Source organism: Podarcis bocagei (assembly GCF_964188305.1).
Source record: "Podarcis bocagei genome assembly, chromosome: 10".
Classification (NCBI taxonomy): domain Eukaryota; kingdom Metazoa; phylum Chordata; class Lepidosauria; order Squamata; family Lacertidae; genus Podarcis; species Podarcis bocagei.
Window position 1 is genome coordinate 14,347,942 of NC_138135.1, and position 26,691 is coordinate 14,374,632.

Consider the following 26,691-nt stretch of genomic DNA (forward strand, 5'->3'; position numbering starts at 1 on the left):
ACAAAATGTTAAAAACAGTCAAGAGGATAGGGTGGCTTCTAAAAGTATTTATGTATCAGGTGTCAAAGGTCAGGGCAAAGAGGTGCATCTTCGGAATACGACAAAAGTTACACAACTGAAAGCTGCGTACTTTCAACGGGGCTTGCAGGATACTTGCCCCAAAGCTTAGCTGGTGATGAAGAAATTGCCCCCAAAGTTCAGCTACAGCAGTTGGGACTCTGCGATGGGCCATGTCAAGTCAGACTGAGCGCTGCCCTTTCAAAGGTCTTTCAGTCCGAGCAAAGCACCCTTGGAGTTTCCTCTAACAAGAGGTCCTGCTGCTCTGGTGATCTTCTCTTCTCAAGGCTGACTCTACAATATTGATTATGTGGCAAAACTGATGTCTCGTCTATGTCCAGTCGAACAGGAAATGGCAGCTTTTAGGTCATGCCTTCCCTTGGACCAGAACTCGTCAACGGGAGCTGTCGGAAGGAAAGGGAACATGTTAATTTCCTTTTGAAACGTTGGAAGGTCGTTCTGAACAAAGATCAGTTCCCACCCACACTCAAGGCATGTGCCCATATACAGTGGTACCTTGGGTTAAGTACTTAATATGTTCCGGAGGTCCGTTCTTAACCTGAAACTGTTCTTAACCTGAAGCACCACTTTAGCTAATGGGGCTGCTGCCGCCGCGCCGCCAGAGGACGATTTCTGTTCACATCCTGAAGCAAAGTTCTTTACCTGAGGTAATATTTCTGGGTTAGTGGAGTCTGTAACCTGAAGTGTATGTAACCTGAGGTACCACTGTATGCCCAAATAATAGTCTTTTCAAGGTCTTGATGGGAAACAAGGCATTGGTAAGAGACAATAGGATGTATGCAACTAAGTTGTCCCATTGGCATAAGAACTTGTGCATGACGCTTCCTTTCTTCTCCCCGCAGACCCCTGTTCCCCCACATCTGGAGGGCTGAGCGAAAACCAAGAATGGATTCGGGAGCACAGTGTGTGTGAGGGGGGGATAGAGGGAAAGGAAGTTCTGTCATGCAAGGAGAAGTCCTTAAAAACTCTAAGAGCCTGCTGGATCAGGTCAACGACCCATCTAGGTCCAGCGCTGAGGGCCTTCTGGCGGTTCCCTCACTGCGAGAAGCAAAGCTACAGGGAACCAGGCAGAGGGCCTTCTCGGTGGTGGCACCCGCCCTGTGGAACGCCCTCCCATCAGATGTCAAAGAGATAAACAACTACCTGACATTTAGAAGACATCTGAAGGCAGCCCTGTTCAGGGAAGTTTTTAATGTGTGACATTTTAATGTATTTTTAATCTTTGTTGGAAGCCGCGCAGAGTGGCTGGGGAAACCCAGCCAGATGGGCGGGGTACAAATAATAAATTATTATTATTATTATATATCTAGTCCAGCATCATGTTCTCACAGTGGCCGACCTGTGCCTGTGGAAAACCCATAAAAAGAATTCGGATGCAAGACTCCTGTCCCCTCCTGTGGTTTCCAGAAATTGGTATTATCTATAAGCCCTGCTACCTCTTGGTATCACCGAGACCATATAACACCGGTCCTGAAAGACCTACATTGACTCCCAGTATGTTTCCGAGTGTGATTCAAACAATTCAAAGTGTTGGTGCTGACCTTGAAAGCCCTAAACGGCCTCGGCCCAGTATACCTGAAGGAGCGTCTCCACACCCATCATTCTGCCCAGACACTGACGTCCAGCTCTGAGGGCCTTTTGGCAGTTCCCTCACTGCAAGAAGTGAGGTTACAGGGAACCAGGCAGAGGGCCTTCTCAGTGGTGGCGCCCGTCCTGTGGAACGCCTTCCCTTCAGATGTCAAGGAAATGAACAACTATCTTACATTTATAAGACATCTGAAGGCAGCCCTGTTTAGGGAAGTTTTTAATGTTTGAAGTTTTATTCTGTTTTTAATGTTCTGTTGAAAGCCACCCAGGGTGGCTGGGGAAACCCAGCCAGATGGGCAGCATAGAAATAAATTATTATTATTATTATTATTATTATTATTATTATTATTATTATTATTTATTTAATTAATTAATTTCAGCAGTTAACCACTACAGGTGAACGACCAAACTTTGGGAGAGCATCATTAGCAGGGATTGGCTCTGAGTGTCACTCAGCAGTAGCGAATGTGATGCCTTCCAGATAGTTCAGGGATAGGGGACTTGTGGCCCGCAGGATATTTTGGGACTCCGACTCCCATCATCCTTGGCCATCAAGGCCAATGGTCAGGGATGATGGGATCTGTAGTCCAGCGAAATCTGGAGGATGCTACATTGGCGGCCCACAGTATAGTTAGACGGAGATGTTTCGCTGATTCTTGATTGTTGGAAGAGAGGATTGCAGTGTTCCTTGCAAAACGACAACCGCTCTGCTTAAAACCAGGCGCTCTTGACTAAGGTCATGATGGGGAGAAATTGCTACCTTGTCGCAGGGTCACCTCCTTTTATCACAGAAGGAAAATTCCCATGTTAAGGTCAATCATTTATACCAGCCTTGCCTGCGAGAGTCTTGATCCTTTGGCCAGAAGTGTGATGTCTTTGTTGCTGGGTATCGATGCTGATATATTCACGTAGCGTGGCAAGTGTATATATGTCAGATTTGTCCATCAGATTCGTTCTTTTTGGGGTGACTTCCCCTCAAGCTTTGTAAACATCCTCCCCCCACCCACCCCATCACCAGAAGACGTCAGTCGTTTCCACATCTTCCTGTCTGGGCTTGACAAGTGGTCCTTTTTTGAATGCTGTTCCCTGCCTCCGAAAGGGGAGGGCATCTCTGTACAGAAGACTTAAATAGAGATTCCTACATGACGAGCACATTGTACGTTGCATGGAAGGCATTCCACAGCTACCAAAGGCTTTGGCACATCAGGAGAGCTGAGCATGAAGGTAAGTGGGAACGGCAGTCATTTCTTCTTGGTTTTGAGCTGATCTCCTTATAGCTGCTAAGAATGGCAAGGGATGCCATGCCCTATTCTTGCAGTTCAAAATGCCAGAGCAATTGATCATGTATAGAAAACTCATAAATCTTCCGTAGCAGCACAAAGTGATCTTAGGGCTGTGTTTAGAAACCCCAATGAAATGTGGAGATTCTCATCCCATCCCCCTTATGATTGCTTTTAGTGTCTGTGTGCCAATAGGATGGCTCCAATAATTCTTTCAATTGAATGTTGTCTGATTTGATTATAAAAATAAACTTCAGAAGACTTTGGGAGGAGGGGGGGAAATGTAACAGGAGGTTAGATTCTTTCTGATCACTAGGAAGTCTATTATTGTGTCTCTCAGATTAAAGCTCAGCCTCTGAAATAATGTCGACGAAGTGAAGATGATTAGGATTGCAAAGTCCCCGTTCTTAAGGCTGCAGTCCTTTACCTGGAAGTAAGCACCACTGAACTTAATGGGTTTGACTTCTGAGTAGGCAGGTATGAGAAGCATGTCTCTCCCACTAAAATTAGTTAGGTGTAAAATTTGGCTTTATTGTGTCCAGGAAGGATATACTGTATAATGTACATGCACATGTAGATTTGGATATAGATGTGTGTGTAGAATTATACCTATATATTAGGTTGGTAATCCATTTACTGAAGTCTTGGTTGATCAATCCCATGTTTTCACTCAATTAAATACGCACGTTTTCAAATAACTAAAAGCCAGAGTTTGTTTTGGGGGTGATGCGTACACCCACACCTCATGGTAGGTATTCCCTGCTGTGGAAGAATTTTGAGATAGCCTCTGCCATCCATGATTTTTGTAGAACACTCTACTCAATGTGATTTTTAAAATCTACTGTCCTATGAATGAGGGGCACCTTTGAAAGTGGTCAAAGTTTCTTTGGCTGAGATTCTGTATAGTGAGTCTTTGCAGTCAAATCTTTAATTCTTATTATCATTATTGTTATTATTCTTACTAAAGCTGTGGCTGTGAAGGAAGAATTTCCCCCTAAAGTTTAAAACCACTTGACACCACCTGAAAATCTGCATTAATAACTGCATAATGAGTTGGTCATGTGATAACAGGTGAATGACAGGTAGGCACCTTCAATGACTGGTCAAACTAGCCCGTGGAAGGTTGGCCAAACCCAGTTTGAAATATACATTTACGAACCTGAGTTTGACCAAGCTGCGGGAGGCAGTGGAAGACAGGAGTGCCTGGTCCATGGGGTCACGAAGAGTCGGACACGACTAAACAACAACAACAAGCCTCCTTGAACGCAGTGGTACTTACTTCCAAGTAAACATCGATGGGATTGCATTGCTAATAAACTAATGTTAACACTGTTATTAACGTAAACCTATTGCAAACCCTTTTATCTAGACAAGCCTTCCCATAGGAGTGATCTCAGCCGTGCAATTTGGATCTGGGCAACTCGCTTGACCTATGTTTACAGATGTTATTAGAGCTGTCACAGAGGGAGGGAGACAAGAGTCGCACAGCGATACTCACTCCGAGATACTCTAGGGAAGAACGAGCTGCCGTTTCTCCAGCCCTCCAACCTCTGATATACCTTATGCTTGCAATTAGATTTCATTTCAATGCTGGCTCATTTTACAAGTGCCGCTTAACATTCATTCCTCACTTGCAAGGAATTGATCTTTTAGTGTGGTGGCGCCCAATCTGCGGAACTCCATGCCTATTGATAATAGGCAGGAACCTACATGTTTCTGGTGCCTGCAAAAAGCATTTTGTTTAGTAACATGGGAACCAACTCCTAGGGGCCAAGGTCCCTTCACCTCCCCCAGTAGACTATTTGAGGGGGCTGGGCTCCCTCCCAAACATGATGGGCATTGCCATTCAAATGGTGTTTGCACTCCGTATCTTGTTGTTGATTATGTGGGGCAGAGTTTATCTCAATATTTTATTCAAGTTGACGCACATCCCAATTTTTTTTATCTGAAAAAGTTGGATGGTATGTTACACCAATCTTGGCTTGACTGTACTGGCTGCTAGTTGATTTCTAGGCTCAATTCAAAGTGCTGTTTTAGACCTAAGGTAAAGGTAAACCCGGACCATTAGGTCCAGTTGTGAATGACTCTGGGGTTGCGGCGCTCATCTCGCTTTATTGGCTGAGGGAGCCGGCGTACAGCTTCCGGGTCATGTGGCCAGCATGACTAAGCCGCTTCTGGCGAACCAGAGCAGCGCACGGAAACACCGTTTACCTTCCTGCCGGAGTGGTACCTATTTATTTACTTGCACTTTGACGTGCTTTCGAACTGCTAGGTTGGCAGGCGCAGGGACCAAGCAACGGGAGCTCATCCCATTGCGGGGATTCGAACCGCCAATCTTTTGATCGGCAAGCCTTAGGCTTTGTGGTTTAGACCATAGCGCCATCTGCGTCCCTATAAAGCCTTAAGTGGCCCAGGACCACAATAACGTAAGGACCACCAATCCCCAAATGAACTGACCCAGGCCCTGCAGTCATAATCTGAGGCCCTTCTTTGTATGTCTCCTCCACGTGAGGTCTGGAGGGAGAAAGGGCCTTTTCTGTGGTGGCTCCTTGTTTGCGAGACGCTCTCCCCAGGGAGGCTCACCTGGCGCCATCATTACATCTCTTTAGGGCGAAGACAGTTCTCTTCAACCAGGCTGACTAAGATTCCATGGCCTTTTAAATGTGTCTCGACCGGGGGGGCATTATCGATTTGTTTTGCTTTTGCTTTATGATGTATTTTGTGTTTTCCTTTTGTATCATTCTGCTGCAAACCGCCCTGTGGCCTTTGATTAACGGGGGGTATGCAAATTAAAAAAATAAAAAATAAAACAAACTCAATAAAATAACAAACAAATAACGCCGCCATGTCCTCTTGGCCTCTTTTGCCCGCTCCAGGGACTCCACCGGGGGACGGCCACTGCCCTGGCTTTGCTGCTCTCTGCTTGTTTCATCACTTTTTCCAGGACTGCTCCTCAGGTAAAGGCAGCTCTGGGTTTGCATTGGCTCAGTTGTACAGAGTGAAACGTAGGCAGGCGTCCACAGTTCACTGCACATGATCTAAGGGGAAGAACCCTTTTCAGTCCAAGGCCCACACTCTCTTCTGGGCAACACTCTGGGTGCAGTACACTGTTGGGATACTGCTGGGGAGATGGGGGCATCAGGCAGGCCCCCAGCTGGCTCCAGCCGCCGGCCGGCAGCCGGACGATCACCGGTCTCCCTCAGAACAGCATCAATCAGCGACACGAGCCTCAGATACGTTTAGAGTCCCGTGCACGCTCCATCAGCAGAGTGCGTAAATCTCCCTATAGCAGAAGAGGCGGACAGAGAAATGTGTAAGCATAATGTACAGTGTTTTATTCAGCATAGTTGAGGAACAAAGGAAAACATGTCTGCTCCCCTTCGTCTCCAGCAAAACAGCCGTAATGCAAAAGCAATATACAAACGGATGTTACCAGCAGGCGCTGGAAGTAAACAGGCATATGACACACAACAGTCATGCCTGTACCCTTTTAAGGTGGAACGGAACTATATCCTAACATGTGTGTAATAATAATAATAATAATAATAATAATAATAATAATAATCCCTCCCCTTACCACCCCTTTCTTGTTTTGTTCCAAAGGATCACTTCCAAAGAAGAAACTGGACTCCACAAGCAATGCTGTACTTAAAGGGTGCACGTAAGTCTTGATTCCAATTTATCCTCCTGGGAAGGAGTTTGTTTGGAGTGAGTCCTTTCTCCCTAGGAATCCTATCTGTGTGTGTGTGTGTGTGTGTGTGTGTGTGTGTGTATGGAGAAAGGGAGTGTTTCTATTTCTCCGTAATAATAGTGTTTGTGGAAGGGGCGTTATTAGTTTGTTTTCGTTTCTTTGTGTTCTCATTCTGTGTTCTTACGTTGTGAACTGGGATCTTTGGATGAAGAGCAATATGCACCTTTAATAATAATTCTTTTTGTGGGTCCAACACACTGGACCAACTTCAATGGGATGGATCAGGCAATTGGGAACAACAGATAGGCTTGGCTCTCTAGAGAGTGGGGTGGGGTGCTGGCTAAGGGCCGAGGGGCTCTCAGGGGTCCACTGACCCACTGGCCATCTTGACCCTCCAGGACTGGGGTATTGCTGCTGAAGGAATCCTGTTTGTTGCTTCTGCCACAAGGGCCTCTCCTCTGCCTTTCTCTAGGGCCTCAGTGGTTCCTAATAATGATGATGATGATGATGATGATGATGATGATAATAATAATAATAATAATAATAATAATAATAATAATAATAATAATAATTATTTATTATTCATACCCCGCCCTTGTGGCTGGGTTTCCCCAGCCACTCTGAGCAGCTTCCAACCAAATATTAAAAACAATACAGCATCAGACATTAAAATCTTCCCCAAACAGTTGTCTTTTAAAAGTAAAATAGTTGTTTATTGCCTTGACATCTGCTGGCACCACTACCAAGAAGGCCCACTGCCTGGTTCCCTGTAACCTCACTTTTCACAGCGAGGGAACCACCAGAAGGCCCTCAGTGCTGGACCTCTGTGTCCAGGCTGAATGATGGGGGTGGAGACGCTCCTTCAGGTACACAGGACCGAGGCCGTTTAGGACTTTAAAGGTCAGTACCAGCAGTTTGAATTGTGCTCAGAAATGTACTGGGAGCCAATGCAGATCTCTCAGGACCGGTGTTATATGGTCTTGGCGGCCACTCCCAGTCACCAGCCTAGCTGCTGCATTCTGGATTAATTGCAGTTTCCAAGTCACCTTCAAAGGTAGCCCCACACAGAGCGCATTGTAGCAGTCCAAGCGGGAGATAAATAGAGCATGCACCACTCTGGCAAGACAGTCTGTGGGCAGCTTCTCCACCTCATCTGGAGTTACTTCATACCATTGAATTCCACCACGTCAAACACATCTCTTCTAAAATGTGCAAAGATTCCTGCACGCAGTTGTGTTTTCATGCACTCCACTGCGACATCCTTGCTAGGGTCTTTGGAGTATTGTCAGGGACTGTCCTGAGGAGGGCTGCACTGAGGAGGAATGGTGGGATCCTGATCAGGATCCTGAATCTTCCCAGGAGCAGGGAAGTAGTATAGATTTGGAATAGTGGTTTGCAGAGGGACATAGTTCAGAAGGCAGAAGCTGGGAGGTACTGGGTGGGGAACAGCTAGGAGGAGGAGAACTGGGAGAGAGAGAGAGTTAACAGACTCACTGTCGCTGGAAAGTATCCACCTGCTCAGCCCAAGGTCAAGGAGAGCAGATAAGGTGGCAGCACAGAAAGTACAGTGGTTGCAAGATCAGGTTACAAGACATGATAGTGACATGGATGATTAGGGAGGGAGGGAGTGAAGCCCTTAATTGGGAGCACCGCCATTCCTGGGAATGGATTCTTTGTTCTCTCACTGAGATCTTTTAAATTTCTAACTGGTAAGAGACTTCTTTCGCTTTGTTCTGCTTATCTATGGCCGAGGGTGGGGGTGGGGGAGAATCCTGACAAGCTAGTATCCCACATTGGCGTTGGAAGTCTAGCAGCCCAGGAAGTAAATTGTATTGAATTCAATGAGGTTTACTCCCAGATAACAGAGGTTAGCAGGATGTCACAGCCTTCCAAAATCTTTTGAATCCCTTGCTTTATAAAGTTATGATACTTTTTTTGAGCTCCTTTCCTTAGTGCCAGTCACCTCTCCTAAAACAAAGAATCTCTTAACACTGTGATTTTTTCCCAAACCTCCCCAAAGATTACCCCCCCCCCCTTTCCCCTACCTCTTACTCCCCACCTCCCAAACTCTTTGACACTGCAGGAGACTCTTGGGGGCTCTCAGTTCTGGTGCATTTATTTGCAGGTCTCTTCTGTGAGATGTAGATGCAACAATAGGGCATTCGTGATGGATTCAGACACACTGTTCTGCTTATTGTCCTGAGATTGTTCCCTAACAGTGACCACATTATGACACTCTGGAGGGGTTCCCTTGCAACGCAGTGGAACAAAACAGCAACAGCCTTAGAACATTTGTGGTATTAAAAATAACAGGATTCCATCGGGAGGTTATGGGCCATGCGCTGATTGGAAATGAAGCAGTATGTCTGGCCCAAAACATTTGTAGGCACCAACAGAATTCTGGTTCAGGGCTTCTTTTCAGCCGGAATTCAGGTGGGTGTTATTGCTATTATAAGAGAACCAGGGAGGCGTTCATGGTGAGTTCTGGTACCTTTTTTTGCTAGAAAATTAGCTCTGTGTATAAAGGTAAAGGTAAAGGGACCCCTGACCGTTAAGTCCAGTCATGGACGACTCTGGGGTTGCGAGCTCATCTCGCTCTATAGGCTGAGGGAGCCGGTGCTTGTCCACAGACAGCTTCCAGATCATGTGGCCAGCATGACTAAGCCGCTTCTGGCGAACCAAAGCAGTGCATGGAAACGCTGTTTACCTTTCCGCCAGAGTGGTACCTATTTATCTACTTGCACTGGCGTGCTTTTGAACTGCTAGGTTGGCAGGAGCTGGGACCGAACAACAGGAGCTCACCCCGTCGCAGGGATTTGAACCGCCGACCTTCTGATTGGCAAGCCCTAGGCTTTGTGGTTTAGACCACAGCGCCACCCACGTCCCTGTTAGCCCTGTGTATAGCCAGCCCAATACCATCCTGGATGCACAATAAAGAAGATAGCTTTGGAAGACCCCCAGGACTGCAAATGTTGCCCAAGAATTACCACCTGGTATTCCAGCTCATTGTCATTGCATTTCAGAAGGACGTCGGTTCATCTCAGAGGAGAGCCAGAGGAAGGATCTGTACGACAGGCTGCAGCTAGGTAAGCAAGGCTGTGTGTGAAGCAGATTGAAATTGGACACCACCACCACTTTTAGAAAACATGTAAGTGCCTCTGCCTAGTAAAAATGGATCCTAATGTGTATTGAAAATACGTTTGTCTTTGCAGAAACACGGAGCCAAAACGCAAACCCTCTGACCCTTCCCGAAGCTGTGGCGTTGTTTCTGTCCTCCTTGCAAAAAGCGCATGAGGAAGGTAACATCTCATTTCGCTCCAGGAGTTCCTTTTGCAGATTATTGCTAATCGAAACCAACTTGCTGCTCCTTTGTCATTTGCAAGGCCCATTTCTTGTGCAATTCCTTCACTGCGATCCACTGGGTTTTATTACTGCTGTAGCCATAAAATGCATGTGTGCCCGTTGTCATGAGATTAAAAACCACCCAGTGATATGTGTGAGTCGGAAAATGTAAACAGCCATTTGTCTCTCGGATAATGTCCCAAGACAGCTTTTAAAAACATATATGCTAAGGATGCAACTCAGTACTCCATTAAAGGTAAAGGTAAAGGGACGCCTGACCATTAGGTCCAGTCGTGGCTGACTCTGGGGTTATGGTGCTCATCTCGCTTTATTGGCTGAGGTAGCCGGCGTACAGTCATGTGGCCAGCATGACTAAGCCGCTTCTGGCGAACCAGAGCAGCACACGGAAACGCGGTTCACCTTCCCGCCGGAGTGGTACCTATTTATCTACTTGCACTTTGACATGCTTTCGAACTGCTAGGTTGGCAGGAGCTGGGACCGAACAACGGGAGCTCACCCCGTCGCGGGGATTCGAACTGCCGACCTTCTGATCGGCAAGTCCTAGGCTCTGTGGTTTAACCCACAGTGCCACCCGTGTCCCTAAGTACTCCATTATCTTCTGGTAAATGCCAATGAAATCAATGTAGAATGGCTGCCAGTCAGTGTTGACATTGCTGACTCCATCTAAGGAGTCTCATGTTTCTATTTGGGAAAGACCAAAATTCAGTAGAAGAGCATCTGATTGATTTCATGTAATACATAATTTATTTATTTTGATCCCGTTATGGCTTTAGATACCTATTAGGTCCATAAATTACCATATAGCATATATTCAAGACAAAAAACCAGCGGCAATTTGTTGTTGACAAAGGACAGCTGGACATATAAAGGGCCCCATTACCTTCAGTAGCTTAAGGGCTCATCAAACCTAAATCCGGCCTTGCACAGAGGCATGCGTTTTAAAAAATACTAAAAGTCAGTATTAGGCCATCCTGTAGAGCTCTCCTGAACACTACCACTCTTTGTTCTAGCAGGTGAAGAGGATGTTGAGGAGAAGCCTGGCTACGTTGCTGACGGGCTGCTGAACTGGTGAAAGGTGTTTGAGCTTAGATGAAAACGTCCTATTGCATGTACTTAAAAAAAGAAAAAAGAAAATATCTTCCATAGATGAAGAAGAAAACTCAACTTTGCCCATTCATCTCGTCCGCCTGCCTGGCCTCAGCTGTCCTCTGAATCGCCCTGTGGCATAAATGCTAAACAATTAAAGGGCAGTTTCCAGCTTAGAAACCTATTTTTTACATGCATTTGTTATTATAACGTTCAGCTCATACTATATATATCATGGGCCTTCTGTATGCGTCATGTATTTCCTCCCCTATCCCCACCCTTTGGTTTTGCAAATATCTGAAGGATAAAAACTGAAAATGACTTGGTCACACATGTCTAGGTAAGTAAGACATGGAAATGGAAGTGATGAAAGCTGGATATTTTGTAACAAAATAGTATTTCATCCCTAGGGGTCAGTTGCCCAGTTAGCTCTTATTTCCTCTCCAGTAGTTGCCAGTTTTGGATGGTGCAGGCTTGTGTCTACACGGCATGTGTAGGCTTGGTTTATACAAATTCAATTGCCATGGCGTCTCCCAAAGAATAGTGGGAAATGTGGTTTGGTGCGTGTGCTGAGTGTTCTCTGTTAGAGATCCCTTGCCCGTCTTACAAAACTACAGTTCCCAAGGTTCTCTGGGCTGAGAGAATGACTGTTAAACCAAACAAACCCCTCAAGTGTATGAATATGTGTGTTTGTGTCTCTGTGTGTAGACACACACACACACACCACCACAGCATTGACCTTACAGGGTGTATATCTGTGCTGTGGATTCTTGAATAGGTAAGCAAAAACGAGTCCTTTTTCACACCAATGCATAATCGGCTTGTGGAACTCATGGCCACAAGAGCCCCCTGCAGATGCTCCCCCATGAATTCAATGAAGTATCAATATATTACCTGCTAAACATGTCCCCCCCCCGGCCCAGTAGCTGCACATCAAGTGGTAATGTGAAGGGATCTTATGCGCCTACAGATCTATGTGAGCAGAACGTGGGAAGCACTGAGTGGATTCAGATAACTCTGATGCATGAGGAAGTGGTCAAGCGGTTTCCCTTCTTGTCCACCCTTGCAGGTTATGGGTTTGGCAAAGAGTTCAGAGACTTTTTAAATATTTTGGATGCCTGTCCACATCAGTGCACACTCTCTCCCTTCCTTGCTGACTTTAGGTCTCATCCACTTGCTGTGGATACTATGCATTGAAACTTGTGTTTAGCCTGTAATTGTTCCGCACGATTCATGCTTCCTCCATATTTCTGGGTTTCTGTTTTGCATTTTGTTACTCCTCAGTTCAGTAAGCTTTTCAGCGCGATTACGGAATACATCCATTCCAGCTAAACTGTAACCTTACTCCTTCAGACCGGGGCGGGGGGAGAATCAATATTGCGCCTACCGGTATTTATGATTATTATTGCATCTGTACTGAAGAATCATTTAATAAAAATTTGGAAACAACTTCTTCACCTGTTCCTTTGGCCTCAAGCTTCGCCCTAACCGGAAGCCTAAGACAAAGCAATTAAAAAGCTAAAAGCATAAGCTCAGATTAAGCATCATTTAATAATACTTCTAATGGTGAAACCAGATGAATGCATGTTTAATAAACAGAGGGTGGATCTACACACGGGGAGGGGGGACACTATAAATAAGTCAGAAATTAAATTGTTATAACAAAAAAAAATTGCTATGGAAAATCGCTTAGAATTTTTCTTTGCTCTCTGGCGCCATCTGGAGTCACAGGTTTGTAACGCATTCAAAACGCTCTTTCTTGACTAATGTAGCTGGGTCCACAATCTCACTAGTTCAGCTATAAAATGGAGGTGGGGTAACTTTCTAGAGGTAAAGGAGAATGCAGGGAAAATTGCCCACCCCCAATTCCACCATCTTAAGAACCTATGACGAGCGTGCTGGATCAGGCCAATGATCAGCATCCTGTTCTCACAGCAACTGCGATTCAGAAGCCTTTGAATTACTGCAGGCTTCCTCAACCTCGGCCCTCCAGATGTTTTGAGACTACAATTCCCATCATCCCTGACCACTGGTCCTGCTAGCTAGGGATCATGGGAGTTGTAGGCCAAAAACATCTGGAGGGCTGAGGTTGAGGAAGCCTGAATTACTGCCTCCAACCATGGCTAGTAGCCATTGAAAGGGATGGAGGAAAATTCATTTGGTTCACATTTTATTGCGAACCTAACACACTTCATGCTTCCCGAACCAAACAGAAAGCTGAAATGCAACGATTCATTGAGATTCACCCGTATTTGAATTTTGCAATGCAGTTCTTCAACCCAAAAATAACCACACAAAATAATAATAATAATAAAACCTCGGCACAGAAAGAATTATACTCATCAAGATAATGTACAAAAATGCATTCTGGTAGGGAAAAAATGCTTGCAGAAATACGTGTTATGTTGTGGGGGAGGAAATGTACGAATTTTCACGTGGACTGAATAATTAAAAAAAGAACTTAATGAGAAACGGAAATCAAAATTGACAGATTTTTCCACCCCTTCCTTCAATGCTTCAAAATGTTTTCCCATTTCTGATACAGTGGTACCTCGGGTTACATACGTTTCAGGTTACACACTCCGGTAACCCAGAAATTGTGCTTCAGGTTAAGAACTTTGCTTCAGGATAAGAACAGAAATCGGGCTCTGGTGGCGCGGCAGCAGCAGGAGGCCCCATTAGCTAAAGTGGTGCTTCAGGTTAAGAACAGTTTCAGGTTAAGAACGGACCTCCGGAACGAATTAAGTATTTAACCTGAGGTACCACTGTACTGTGGTCAGGCAAGTATCCTAAAACAGCAAATCACAGGGAGATAAGGTAGAAGGGGATTTCCCCCCCCCCTTCTCCCATCACCTGCATGTTCCCTTTGAGTTAACCATTCTTTTCCCACCCATTATACCCAAATAGACAAATCCGTGTTTAATAAGCCCTGTGCCCCTTCAAATGTTGCATGACTACAACTCCCATCGTGCCTTTCTGTCTGATGAGGCTGATGAGATCTACAACATCTGCATTTGTTTTCTTCCCACCGTCTTCCCAATCCCTTCCCCCCTCCCTGCTCTAAATCGTCCCAGTGAATTGTAAACACAAATAGATGAGTTTGGAGGATAAAACTGGCATCTACTGCCCTTTCCATAGACAGACCCCACAAACAAATCTACAACAGCATCAACTACGCCGCTGACCCTTTCGGTTCATTCAATTCTCACAGAAATCAGAAAGTAGTAATAGTTTGTGGTTTATTGTGGATGTGGACAAGTTCAGACGGGCGACATATTATGGCCAGGAACTGTATGCAAGCACTGAATAATAAGATGTTTTGAGGTCTGCTGGTTGACCACAAATTATTCAAAGTAATTCTAGACTGGTTGTTTTAAAGGTGGCGGGAAATGAGCGTTCTTTGGAATACAGGATAAGCAACACGATTATAAGCAGGGACTCCCTCCCCCCCCCCAAAAAAAATTAGCTTAAATAAATTTCTGTTTACAGATCTCTAGCTGTGGAAGAGATTCTTCAAATATTTCTAGATCGTGGTTCTGAGATGGAGAAGCTGTGGGAAAAGGACGTATAGGGAATGCAGAAGAAAGGAAGTTTCTGCTTAAACATCTCTTGGGATCGGGTGCTTCAGTTCTGAGCCGTAGAATTGTAGAGGGGTACCCAATGGCCATCTAGTCCAACCCCCCGGAATGCAGAAATCAGAGCTCAAAAATCCCTGACAGATGGCCATCCAACCTCTGCTTAAAGGCCTGTCCAATGAAGGAGAGTCTACCACTTTCCAAGACAGTCCATTCCACTGTCGAACAGCTCTTACCGTCATAAAGTTCTCCCCAGCGTTTACTCAGAATCTCCTTTCCTGTAATCTGAACCCACTGTTTTGGATCCTGCCCTCTGGAGCAGCAGTCATTCACAAAAGTAAGCAGTCAATTCTGAATTATTATAAGCACTAACCCCCCCCCCCGCACTGTTGGGAAGAAAATATCTCTCATCCTATAACCCATTACATCAAAAGCAAGTGCCGTATTTTTCGCTCTATAAGACGCACCAGACCACAAGGCGCACCTAGTTTTTGGAGGAGGAAAACAAGAAAAAAAATATTCTGAATCTCAGAAGCCAGAACAGCAAGAGGGATTGCTGCGCAGTGAAAGCAGCAATCCCTCTTGCTGTTCTGGCTTCTGGGATAGCTGCGCAACCTGCATTCGCTCCATAAGACGCACACACATTTCCCCTTACTTTTTAGGAGGGAAAAAGTGAGTCTTATAGAGCAAAAAATACGGTAAATAAGACAAAGACATGGGGCTGTATCCAACTAAGCCATACTCAGAGTAAACCTGTTGAAATCAATGAAATTAGCAAAGTGTGTTTATTCCGGTGGTTCTACTCTGAGTATGACTTAGCTGGATACAACCTGGTCTTGGGGAGCTGGGAAACAGCTAGTAAGTCATAATCTTTATGTTTAAGAATTCTGTATGCTGGTATTTGCTTTAGGTATTTTCAAGTTTTGCTTTATATTAATAGTCTCTCTCTCTCTCTCTGAGGGTATTGATTGTGCCTGTTAGACAAAACTTTTGGAGAGAAAGGCAAAAAGACTCACTTTTAGAAGCAGGTCTAAGCCAGCTACCAATTGTGAAAAGAATGTATTAGACATACATAATGATGCCTGGATCTCTCTGACTTACAGATGAGAGTCTCAAAGTTCTTAAGGTAGTTCCACAACAGACAGAACGCTGAAAATTTCTTCATTGCAAGAAGTCTGAAAACTGACCTTCAAGGGTGCTTGAAGTCTTCTCTGATAACAGGGACTAGCGCTCAAAAAGATATTTGAACCAGCTTTGGACTAATGGGGGAGGGTTGGGGTTTTTAATCTGTCAATGGCCTTTCCAAGGCATTTGGCTGACGGAGGCGAAGAACAAGATGTTTTCTGCTCCCCCAAATTCCATGTACAGGACCTGGCCAGACTAGCAGTCAAATCTTACTTCAATGTCCCATCAATGAGACAGAAAGATAAATTTGGAAGGAGCAGACCAGGCCATGTGGGACACACAGCTCTAGCCAAAGCTTTGCCCCTAATCCCTTTCTCTCTAGCAACTGCTGCTTCACTTTGCCCAAGGACAGGACCAGCCCTGTATCCACAGCTGAAGGAGACAAACCAGATTTACTTGCAATGCACCAAATTGAAAAATAGCAGCAGGCTGAGTATCAGCTCTAAGAACAGTAGCTGTTCTTTCCCTGCCAAATTTGCAGGCAATAGGTGGCACTTTGATCCCCCTTCTCAGTGCCAAGATATTAGGGTTAAAGGTAAAGGGTAAATTAGGTAAATTAGGTCCAGTCATGGCCAACTCTGGGGTTGCGGCACTCATCTCATTTTATTGGCCGAGGGAGCCGGCGTACAGCTTCCGGGTCATGTGGCCGCTTCTGGCGAACCAGAGCAGCGCACGGAAATGCCAGTTACCTTCCCGCCAGAGCGGTACCTATTTATCTACTTGCACTTTGACGTGCTTTCGAACTGCTAGGTTGGCAGGAGCAGGGACCGAGCAATGGGAGCTCACCCTGTCACGGGGATTCGAACCGCCGACCTTCTGATCGGCAAGTCCTAGGCTCTGTGGTTTAACCCACAGCACCACCCGCGTCCATATTAGGGTTAGGGATTATAAAAAAAGCCAGCATACAGTCCTGGTTTTTGACACACACTTCTAATTATTTCTTCTACTGCCAAAGGGGGGGGGAGAGAATGAGGGAAGGGGGAGATGCACCATCAGAACTATTTATAATGGAGGAAAGAGGGCAGAGGATTCGAGGTATTTCAGACATCTAGCTCCCACCGGAATCATCCACACTTCCCTTACATCAGGTCGTACCCAACTTTAAGGTAACATGTACAAGCAGGATTGGCAGCAGCCGTTTGCCACAAGCAAGGGGTTGCTGCATCAGTTCCTATATTCTCCGTGCTGCTTCTTTTTCCCATCCGGCACAGCGCCCAGGGAGAAAGGGGCCTTTATGTTCTGCCTGTCCCTCTCAGCCTCTTCGTCCTCGTCGTACCTTTCGTCCTCCTCGTCCAGCTCTTCGTCGCTTTGGTGGGGGCTGTTGTGCTGAGAGACGGAGGGCGAGGGGGGCACCGATGGCGGGCGTGGATACCGAAATCCTTCAGTCTGCAGGAGAAATGGAAGTGAGGGATAAATACAATGCAAGAAGGGCCCTTAATGTAAAAACATGCCCTTCCTCCCCCTGCCACCCAAAATATTTTCCATTAATTAAAAAATGTACACCAAGGTCCAGCTCCGAGGGCCTTCTGGCAGTTCCCTCACTGTGAGAAGTGAGGTTACAGGGAACCAGGCAGAGGGCCTTCTCGGTGGTGGCGCCCACCCTGTGGAATGCCCTCCACTCAGATGTCAAGGAAATAAACAACTACTGTACCTGACTTTTAGAAGACGTCTGAAGGCAGCCCTGTTTAGGGAAGTTGTGCTTTTAATTATGTTTGGAGCTGCTCAGAGTGGCTGGGGAAACCCAGCCAGATGGGCGGGACATAAATAATAAGTTGTTGTTGTTGTTGTTGTTGTTGTTGTTGTTGTTGTTGTTGTTACTATTATTGAAACACCTGTTTCTCAGACAGATGGTGACATGTTCAGCGGTCATATCTGACTTATGTCCCTTGAAGCATGACATGTAGGAGGAGTTTCTTTCCCCAGGGCTACAACAGTTTAACAAGAATGTACAGCAACGCGGGCTGTCAGTGGAACTTTGCGATTGATGTCCCTACCATCTGCCAAGGCTATAATAAAAACTAGGTTGTGGGATATTGAACACCAAGAACTAACAGTAGCAGCAGAGAAAACATGTTCCCCTCTCTTTATTTTCAACTTTCTTGGGCACATGAAACTACCGCATTTTTCACTCCATAAGACGCACCTGACCATAAGACACACCTAGTTTTTAGAGGGGTAAATGCAAGGAAAAAAATATTCTTTAAAGGGAGCGCTGAGCAGAGCCCCCCGCCTGCATTTGCTCCATAAGATGCACACACATTTCCCCTTACTTTTTAGGAGGGAAAAGTGCGTCTTATGGAGCGAAAAATACGGTAACCATAATTACCTTGAATTTTTGCTTAACCCTCAAGAAAGAAGGGCATTCTCACTGGCCAGGTTTAATTCAAATCCATCAAACCTCCTTTGGGGAAGGTTCTCAGTCAGGGTGGAAGGAGAAAGAACTTGCCCAGGTGAAGACCACCTGGTGGAAACCCTTTACACATAGGGTTTTCAATTGTAAACTATATGCTGATCTCCACCAGCAATTTCTAGATCAACTCTGTATTCCCAAATGGAAACCAGAGTCAGAGGTCATACATTTTCTATTACTGGGGAATAAACAGGAGCTCACCAAGTTAGTGGCTAAATATCTCTATTTGGTTTTTTGTCGTTGAAATACACTGCAGACGTCTGATCTCCCTGGAGACCAAGAGATATGACAACAGACTGCTCTGCCTCCTTTCTTTTAGCAAATGTTTTGTGCCAATGGGGAAGTGGTAATACTGTATTGATTTGTTTTGGATGTTGTTTGTGAATTATAGTGCTGGAGGAGACTCTTGAGAGTCCCATGGACTGCAAGAAGATCAAACCTATCCATTCTGAAGGAAATCAGCCCTGAGTGCTCGCTGGAAGGACAGATCCTGAAGCTGAGGCTCCAATACTTTGGCCACCTCATGAGAAGAGAAGACTCCCTGGAAAAGACCCTGATGTTGGGAAAGATGGAGGGCACAAGGAGAAGGGGACGACAGAGGACGAGATGGCTGGACAGTGTTCTCAAAGCTACCAGCATGAGTTTGGCCAAACTGCAGGAGGCAGTGGAAGACAGGAGTGCCTGGAGTGATCTGGTCCATGGGGTCACGAAGAGTCGGACACGACTAAACGACTGAACAACAACATGTGAAGCCAATAAAGGTTTTACGATGTAGGAGGAGTTACCTTTGGTGGAGCATTTGGTTCCAGCACGAATTTTTCAGGAAATGTCCGACTAAGGGCCAGGTGCCTAGCATGCATATAAAACTGTAAGGAAACAGAAATAGAGAGAGATGTAACTTAGTGGCCCAGGCCTTCATCCTCTCATGATCACAACTGTGCGAGAAGGTCCATGCCTTACCATGGTGTCCTTGTCACAACTCTATGACTTCTACGACTATGACTTCAAGCAATCATTCACAGAATGGTAGAATTGTAGAGTTGGAAGGGACCCCAAGGGTCATCAAGTCCAACCCCCTGCAATGCAGGAATCTCAACTCAAGCATCCGTGACAGATGGGTATCCAACCTCTGCTTAGAAACCTCCAAGGAAGGAGAGTCCACCACCTTCTGGGGGTGTCCGTTCCACTGTCAAACAGCTCGTGTCATGAGAAAGTTCTTCCTAATGTTTAGTTGGAATCTCCTTTCTTGTAACTTGAAGCCAGTGGTTCAAGTCCTACCCTCCAGAGCAGGAACAGATGGGCTTACTCTGTCTTTCATGTGATGGGCCTTTAGATATTTGAAGGTGCCTATCACATCTCCTCTCAGTCTCCTCTTTTCCAGGCTAAACTCCCAACTCCCTCAACCGTTGCTCATAAGGCTTGGTTTCCAGACCCTTGATCATCACATACTGATGTATCCAAAAGCTACTTAGCAAATAATCCAAAGTGAGAGTTGGGAATCTTTTTCAGCCTGAGGATTGTGTTCCCTTATAAGCAATCTTCTGAGGGCCAGTGTGCATACGCACTAGTGATGGGCAGGACCAGATGCAAAATAACACCAGTCTTGAAAGACCTACACTGGCTCCCAGTACGTTTCCGAGCACAATTCAAAGTGTTGGTGCTGACCTTTAAAGCCCTAAACGGCCTCGGTCCAGTATACCTGAAGGAGCGTCTCCACCCCCATCGTTCTGCCCAGACACTGAGGTCCAGCCCCGAGGGCCTTCTGGTGGTTCCCTCGCTGCAATAAGCCAAGTTACAGGGAACCAGGCAGAGGGCCTTCTTGGTAGTGGCACCCGCCCTGAGGAACGCCCTCCCACCAGATGTCAAAGAGAAAAATAACTACCAAAATTTTAGAAGACATCTAAAGGCAGCCCTGTTTAGGGAAGCTTTTAATGTTTAATAGGTTATTGTATTGTATTTTAGTGTTTTGTTAGAAGCCACCCAGAGTGGCTGGGGAAACCCAGCCAGATGGGTGGGGTATTAATAATAATAATAATAATAATAATAATAATAATAATAATAATAATAATAATAATTAAAAGCGGGCATAGCAATGGATGTTGCTCTTGCCTTGCACATTAGGTTACATCTCAGCCAAGCAGAAGTCAGAGATTAATACACAGAGACACGCCTCCATCTCCCAGTCAGGCATTGCAGTTCAAGGATACATTTCAGCAAGGCAAAAAACCACCTGAGGAGAGGTAGAGCTGATGAAAGGTGTGGCCAGGGTTGGCGGTGTGGCCTGTGGATAATCCTAAGGGCCAGATAAGAGAGGCCTGGAAGGCTGCATTCAGCCTCTAGGCCGAAGTCGCCAACCCCTGATCTCAAGCAACAGGGAGCGAGATACACATGTTCAGCGTACCCTGCCTAGATATCGCCAGTCCAGCAAGTCCGAGAGCCTCTCCGTTCGGTTTCTCTGAACGATCCTCTGCCGACGTGACTGCTGGCAGAATCCATACAGGAACTGCGTCAGCTGGTTACAGGACTCATCTGGGGAGCGGAATCTCCTGTCCACAATGTAAATACCTGCAGGAGACAAACCCAGGTTGGAAAGAAAAGAGTTTGCAGTTGCTCTTTGGCCTTTGAAGGCTTCTGTTGCATCTGTCATTATGCATGATAATGACCTTTGCAAAATCCCGTCCCTCATCAAGTGGAGACGCTTGTGCTTTGTATAGCCAATCTGAACTCTCCTCTTCTCCCACTCTCTTTTTAAACTGAACTTTGGAAGGTCCAAAATGTGGGATATATCCTGCCTCATATAACCAACCTCTAATTAATGTATGGAGGGGTTAAGACCATAGAGTAAGTCGTTCTGCCAGGCTTAGCTAAGTCACATCCCCTAACCTTGGGAGGAAGGACTACCAAACTCTTTGTTCTCTGACTTTCCTCCATCCTGCCATCATGTGAACCCTTCCAGTAAGGATATCTGAGCTAGAGGCTCCAAGCTTAGACCGTGTGGCTTCAGCAAGCCATCTTTGTGTTTCTATGCAAATAATTTAGAAAATTACCATTTTTGAAACTAAGTCACCCTGCCTATCTTGTCTTGCTGAAATATGGAAAAGCACATGAATCTGGCCTTTGAAGAGTTTGTAAGTAAACCATTTTTAACTCACCAAAGGTGTGGTCTTTTTCTATGCTAAGTGGGAAACTTAGGAAATACAGTGGTGCCTCGCAAGACGAAAAAAATCCGTTCTGTGATTCTCTTCGTCTAGCGGTTTTTTCGTCTTGCGAAGCAAGCCCATTGACAGATTAGCGGATTAGCGCTATTAGCGCTATTAGCGGCTTTTAGCGGCTTTTAGCGGCTTATCAGCTTATCGGATCAGCTGATAAGCGGCTTAGCGGCTTAGAAAAAGGGGGGGGAGGAAAAAAACCCCACAGGAACTCTCAAGACATTTTCGTCTTGCGAAGCAAGCCCATAGGAGATTTGTTTTGCGAAGCACCTCCAAAACGGAAAACTCTTTCGTCTAGGGAGTTTTCCGTTTTGCGAGGCATTCATCTTGCGGGGCACCACTGTACAGGGGTACCTCTGGTGACAAACTTAATTCGTTCCAGAGGTCCGTTCTTAACCCGAAACCGTTCTTAACATGAGATGCGCTTTTGCTAATGGGGCCTCCCGCTGCTGCCATGCCACCGGCACACGACTTCTGCTCGCATCCTAGGGCAAAGTTCGCTACCAGGAGACCTACTTCTGGGTTAGCGGAGCTCATTATCCAAAGCGTTCTTAAGGAGGAAGGTACATAACCCGAGGTTCCATTGTGACTTAGAAGGGGATATTTTAAAGGCATAACTGCCTATATTTCCGTGGTTTACTTTGCTACATGTTTTGTGATTTTAGATCTCTGCTAGGGCTCTCTCACCAAAGAGTGATTGCCCCAAACCTGGATCTAGGCACCCAGAGAATTCTCCTTTTAGTCTGTAACCAAAATACTAACCAAAAATGCAGCACAAAAGCCTGCATCCCATCAGCCCAATCTCTCAAAGTTGGGAAAATGCATGTGGAAAATGCACTGTGCTGGCTAAAACCCCTAGCACATTAATAATCTGTTCCATGGCTGCAATGTCCTTACCATAGGCAGCTGGGTCGGCCACATGCTCCTGCATGAAACAGCCAAATCCAGAGAGATTTGTGGTCACGCTGGGAATCCCCATGACAGTACACTCAGCTGCCAAAAGACAAAGAAGGTTTAACTCTCACAGTGATGTGCAACTTTGCGGGTCACACCAGAAGCAGGCTGCATTGAAACTGTGTGCCCCCCCATCTGTAATAATAATAATAATAATAATAAATTTATTTATACCCCACCCTCCCCGGCCAGAGCTGGGCTCAGGGCGGCTAACACCAATAAAATCACAGTAAAAACATAATAGGGGAAAAAGAGGGGGGGGGGGAACCACAATTTAAAATACAGGTTAAAATGCAATTTAAAATGCAGCCTCATTTTAAAATAGCCGATACATCAAAACCGTAAGGGGTGGGAAGACATAAGGGTCAGACCAAGTCCAAACCAAAGGCCAGGCGGAACAGCTCTGTCTTGCAGGCCCCGTGGAATGATGTCAAGTCCCACAGGGCCCTAGTCTCTTGTGACAGAGCGTTCCACCATGTCGGGGCCAGTGCTGAAAATGCCCTGGCCCTAGTTGAAACCAATCTAACCTCCTTGAGGCTCGGGACCTCCAAAGTGTTATTTGTGGACCTTAAGGTCCTCCACGGGGCATACCAGGAGAGGCGGTCCTGTAGGTATGTGGGTCCTAGGCTGCGTAGGGCTTTAAAGGTCAAAACCAGCACCTTAAACCTGACCCTGTACTCCACCGGGAGCCAGTGCAGTTGGTAAAGCACTGGATGAATGTGATCCCGCGGCAAGGACCCTGTAAGGAGCCTCGCCGTTGCATTCTGCACCCGCTGGAGTTTCTGGGTCAGCTTCAAGGGCAGCCCCACATAGAGCGAGTTACAATAAAAGCAGTGAGTCTGTCATTTGCTTACCGGGAGTGTAACCCCAGGGTTCATAGTATGATGGGAATACCCCAAGATGGCAGCCTCTGACAAACTCTTCATAGTCCATCGGCAATAAGGGACTCGTTGAAGAAAGGAATTCAGGGTGCAAGATCACCTGAATGAGAAGAGGAAAACCCACATAAACATTGCCTTTAGAGGTGTAATTTAAAAAAGGGGAATTTTCAAATCTAGCAGTCCCTTGCTATGTCCAGCAGAGACAAAACCCACATAAGCAGAGCCAGATTTACGTATGAGCTAAACAAGCTATAGCTTAGGGCCTCACTCTCTTGGTGCCCCCCAAAAAAAATTAAAGGGGGAAAAAACCTGAATGTACATTTCCAAAATATAAGATAAAAAACAAATAAAATAAAACCTACATACAACAACAGTGTTTTGTGTTGTGTAGGCTCCTATGATGTAAGTAATAGGCCCCACCTGCTAGCCTGCTCCCTAAAATATCACTGGTTTGCTCATTTCTATATATAGGGTGCCTACATTCTGCATGTAATATACTTCTTCTTAATTGTATTTCACTATTAATATACTTCATAACTGTATTTCAGTTCAACAATTACTTTGTATTTTGTTATGTGCAAATGGCTTTAGATACCTATTTGGTCCATAAATTACATAAATTACTAGCATATATTCAACACAAAGAACAGGGACAATTTGTTGTTGACAAAGGACAGCTGGACATATAGATGGCCTCATTACCTTCAGTAGCTTAGGACCTCATCAAACCTAAATCTGGCCCTGCGACCTGAGTGACAGCTGCTCTTCACACACGGGAACCAGGAGAACAGCATAATTGATCTATGTGGAATGGCTGACATCTATAAGGAACTTCCAAATTGGATTACTGCAATACGTTCTGCATGGGGCTTTCCCATTGAAGACGACTTGGAAATTTCCATTGGTGCAAAATGCAGCACTCAGATTCCTGGTTAGCATTTCTTTTAGAACTCATATAACCCATTTGTTCCTGGACTCAATTCAAGGTGCTCACACTAAAGCCTGTTGCAGCAAAAACTGAAGACTCTTCTGTCATCTTAAGGATTCCTGGCTGGGGTTTAGTTTAGACCTCATATAGCCCCTATTTTAAAACTGGCTGGTTGCCGCCTGGGGGTTCAAGGGTGGGAATGGCTGGTTTGGCTAAAAGGAACTCGCGTAGATGCAATAGTACTAGGAGAGAAAGACCAATGACCTGGCTTGGATTAGGACAGTGTCATGTATTCCCTCCTGCCTTCTGAAAATATTGCATCTTTGTACTCTGGTGCTGGAGGAGACTCTTGAGAGTCCCATGGACTGCAAGAAGATCAAACCTATCCATTCTGAAGGAAATCAGCCTTGAGTGCTCACTGGAAGGACAGATCGTGAAGCTGAGGCTCCAATACTTTGGCCACCTCATGAGAAGAGAAGACTCCCTGGAAAAGACCCTGATGTTGGGAAAGATGGAGGGCACAAGGAGAAGGGGATGACAGAGGACGAGATGGTTGGACAGTGTTCTCGAAGCTACCAGCATGAGTTTGACCAAACTGTGGGAGGCAGTGGAAGACAGGAGTGACTGGCATGCTCTGGTCCATGGGGTCACGAAGAGTCGGACACGACTAAACGACTAAACAACAACAACAAAACTCTGTGTACCAGCTGTTCCAGGTTTTTTAAGGCAGAGGAGACAGGGAAATATACATTTTTTAAAGCCCTGAGAACTGCACCTTCACTCGATCTGTCCTGTTGTTGAAAAGGCCGATGCGTCTAATGGTGCTGAGGATCGGGTCGGTGGAATCATCGATCATGTTATGGGTTGTCACTGGTGGAAGTCCCTGTCGCTGCAACAGAACAAGATGTGCATTTGGGGACATGTTTCAAATAAACAGGCAAAAAAGGCAAGTTTGTAGCCAATGGGGTCTAAACACCAGCATAGCCTTTTTGAAGTGGCCCCACTTTATTTGGAACCTTCTGAATTCAGAAGGAAGTTGACCATCTCTGTGGTTACTTTTAGGAAACTCGTTTCATGCTCTTTTAAGGTTTCAAGGGTGGGTTGTTGTTGTTTTTTAAAAAAGTTTCTATTTATATCTTATTTTTGCTGTGTTTTTCTTTATTGTAAGCCACACAGCGGGCCTTAATGGGCCTTGGGGTAGTAGAAATTAATACTTAGTTATACAGAGTAGAAATTAATAGTTGTGCTCATTAACATCAATGGGTCTTCTCTGAGTAGGCCTAGAACAGGATACAACCCATAGCATTTAAAGAAAATAAGCAACTTTTTTAAAAAGAATGATATTGATGGTATGTAGATTTACTACTCTAGTGAGAGCTAGACCATAAGACAAATTTTATGCTTTCCATTAAATAATCAGAAAAAAGAGCCTCTAACCTGGGTTGAATAGATGGCCCGTTTTATGATGGTGAGGTCATCACGATCTATGATCTTGCTCATATCAGGGATTTCTCCTCTGTGGGTGCAATAGGGAAGATCTTTTTTTGTGAAAAGAAGGGAAGCATTTTCCAAAATAATTTAAAATTTCTGAAGCAGGAGCTCTCTCTGGCCCACAACACTGGGATTGTTTAACTAACCCAGACTTCATACGCAAATACGTAACTCTACAGTGAAATATGAGACACCTGCATCCATCTGTCCTGGATGCTTTAGCTGAGATTCCTGCATTGTAGGGGGTTGGACTAGATGACCTTTGGGTCCCTTCCAATTCTATGATTCTGTGAATGAGAGCTCACCTTAATAGTGCATCATAGAGCTTTTTGCCAAATTTTTCCTTGAGCAAATGTGCAGTGTCCCTAAGAGAGAGAGAAAGAAACAGATCATCGTTAAAGGCTTCCGATCCACTTTTTCCCATGTGAATGTCTCCCATGTGAATCATGTTGATCTCTGCTTCTTCTTTTTCCTGCCAGGATCCCCTGAATTGGTGTTCTTCATACGCTGGACTACAACTCCCATCAACCCTGACCATTGGCCAGGCTGGCTGGGGCTGATGGGAGGAGGAATCTAATGACATTTGGGTGAACAAAGTTGTTCGCAGAAATGTTTGAAGGGCAGCAGTGGCTGGGTTTGGCTTCCTTTGCAAGGAAGAGAACACTAGAGATCTATGACAACATGGCCAGTGGTCAAGGATGAGAGGAACTGTAGTCCAGCAAGGGACACAGGCTCCACATCCCTATTGTCATACTTGCTTTATTTACAAATATGCCAATAGATCACAGGTGGAGGTAAGCAAACACGAGCAGTCCTAGCAGGTCACAAATCCACTGTCCCCCAAATCACCTACTGCAAGGTATCTCCAGATCCTGCCAGCCTTCAGCTCACTCCCTGGACCTCTCTAAGGTGACTGTGTCATGCTTTACAGATGACAGTCCTCTACTCGAGGTCTAGTTTAAAGATAACAGAC

General features: G+C 45.5%; 2 protein-coding genes across 3 annotated transcripts in view; one reads left to right on the forward strand and one right to left on the reverse strand.

Annotated features, from left to right (window-relative positions):
• GYS2 (glycogen synthase 2) overlaps positions 1–26,691 on the reverse strand; it is a 178,114-nt gene that overhangs the window by 106,873 nt on the left and 44,550 nt on the right. Inside the window, exons 9-16 of the mRNA XM_081210022.1 lie at positions 26,024–26,083; positions 25,665–25,743; positions 25,003–25,116; positions 23,273–23,399; positions 22,362–22,457; positions 20,657–20,820; positions 19,041–19,121; positions 15,128–17,231 (exon numbers count right to left, since the gene is read on the reverse strand). Of these exons, the coding sequence (XP_081066148.1) occupies positions 17,010–17,231; positions 19,041–19,121; positions 20,657–20,820; positions 22,362–22,457; positions 23,273–23,399; positions 25,003–25,116; positions 25,665–25,743; positions 26,024–26,083 (943 nt within the window). The 3' untranslated portion in view covers positions 15,128–17,009. The remainder of the gene's footprint in view (positions 1–15,127; positions 17,232–19,040; positions 19,122–20,656; positions 20,821–22,361; positions 22,458–23,272; positions 23,400–25,002; positions 25,117–25,664; positions 25,744–26,023; positions 26,084–26,691) is intronic.
• SPX (spexin hormone) lies at positions 2,762–12,534 on the forward strand. 2 transcript variants are annotated; one of them, XM_081211070.1, is made up of 6 exons: positions 2,762–2,889; positions 5,822–5,902; positions 6,549–6,606; positions 9,660–9,722; positions 9,849–9,935; positions 11,010–12,534. In XM_081211070.1, exons 1-6 carry the CDS (start codon positions 2,884–2,886, stop codon positions 11,069–11,071), a joined length of 357 nt encoding a protein of 118 aa, XP_081067196.1. In that variant the 5' UTR covers positions 2,762–2,883; the 3' UTR covers positions 11,072–12,534. The 2 variants fall into 2 exon arrangements, with proteins under 2 accessions (XP_081067196.1, XP_081067197.1); XM_081211071.1 differs by having other exon boundaries at positions 11,013–12,534.

Excerpts from the sequence above, each read along its gene's own strand:
- SPX (XM_081211070.1), top strand. Across the intron at positions 6,607-9,659 it reads GCTGTACTTAAAGGGTGCAC|AAGGACGTCGGTTCATCTCA; the intron begins GTAAGTCTTGAT and ends ATTGCATTTCAG. Across the intron at positions 9,936-11,009 it reads GCAAAAAGCGCATGAGGAAG|CAGGTGAAGAGGATGTTGAG; the intron begins GTAACATCTCAT and ends TCTTTGTTCTAG.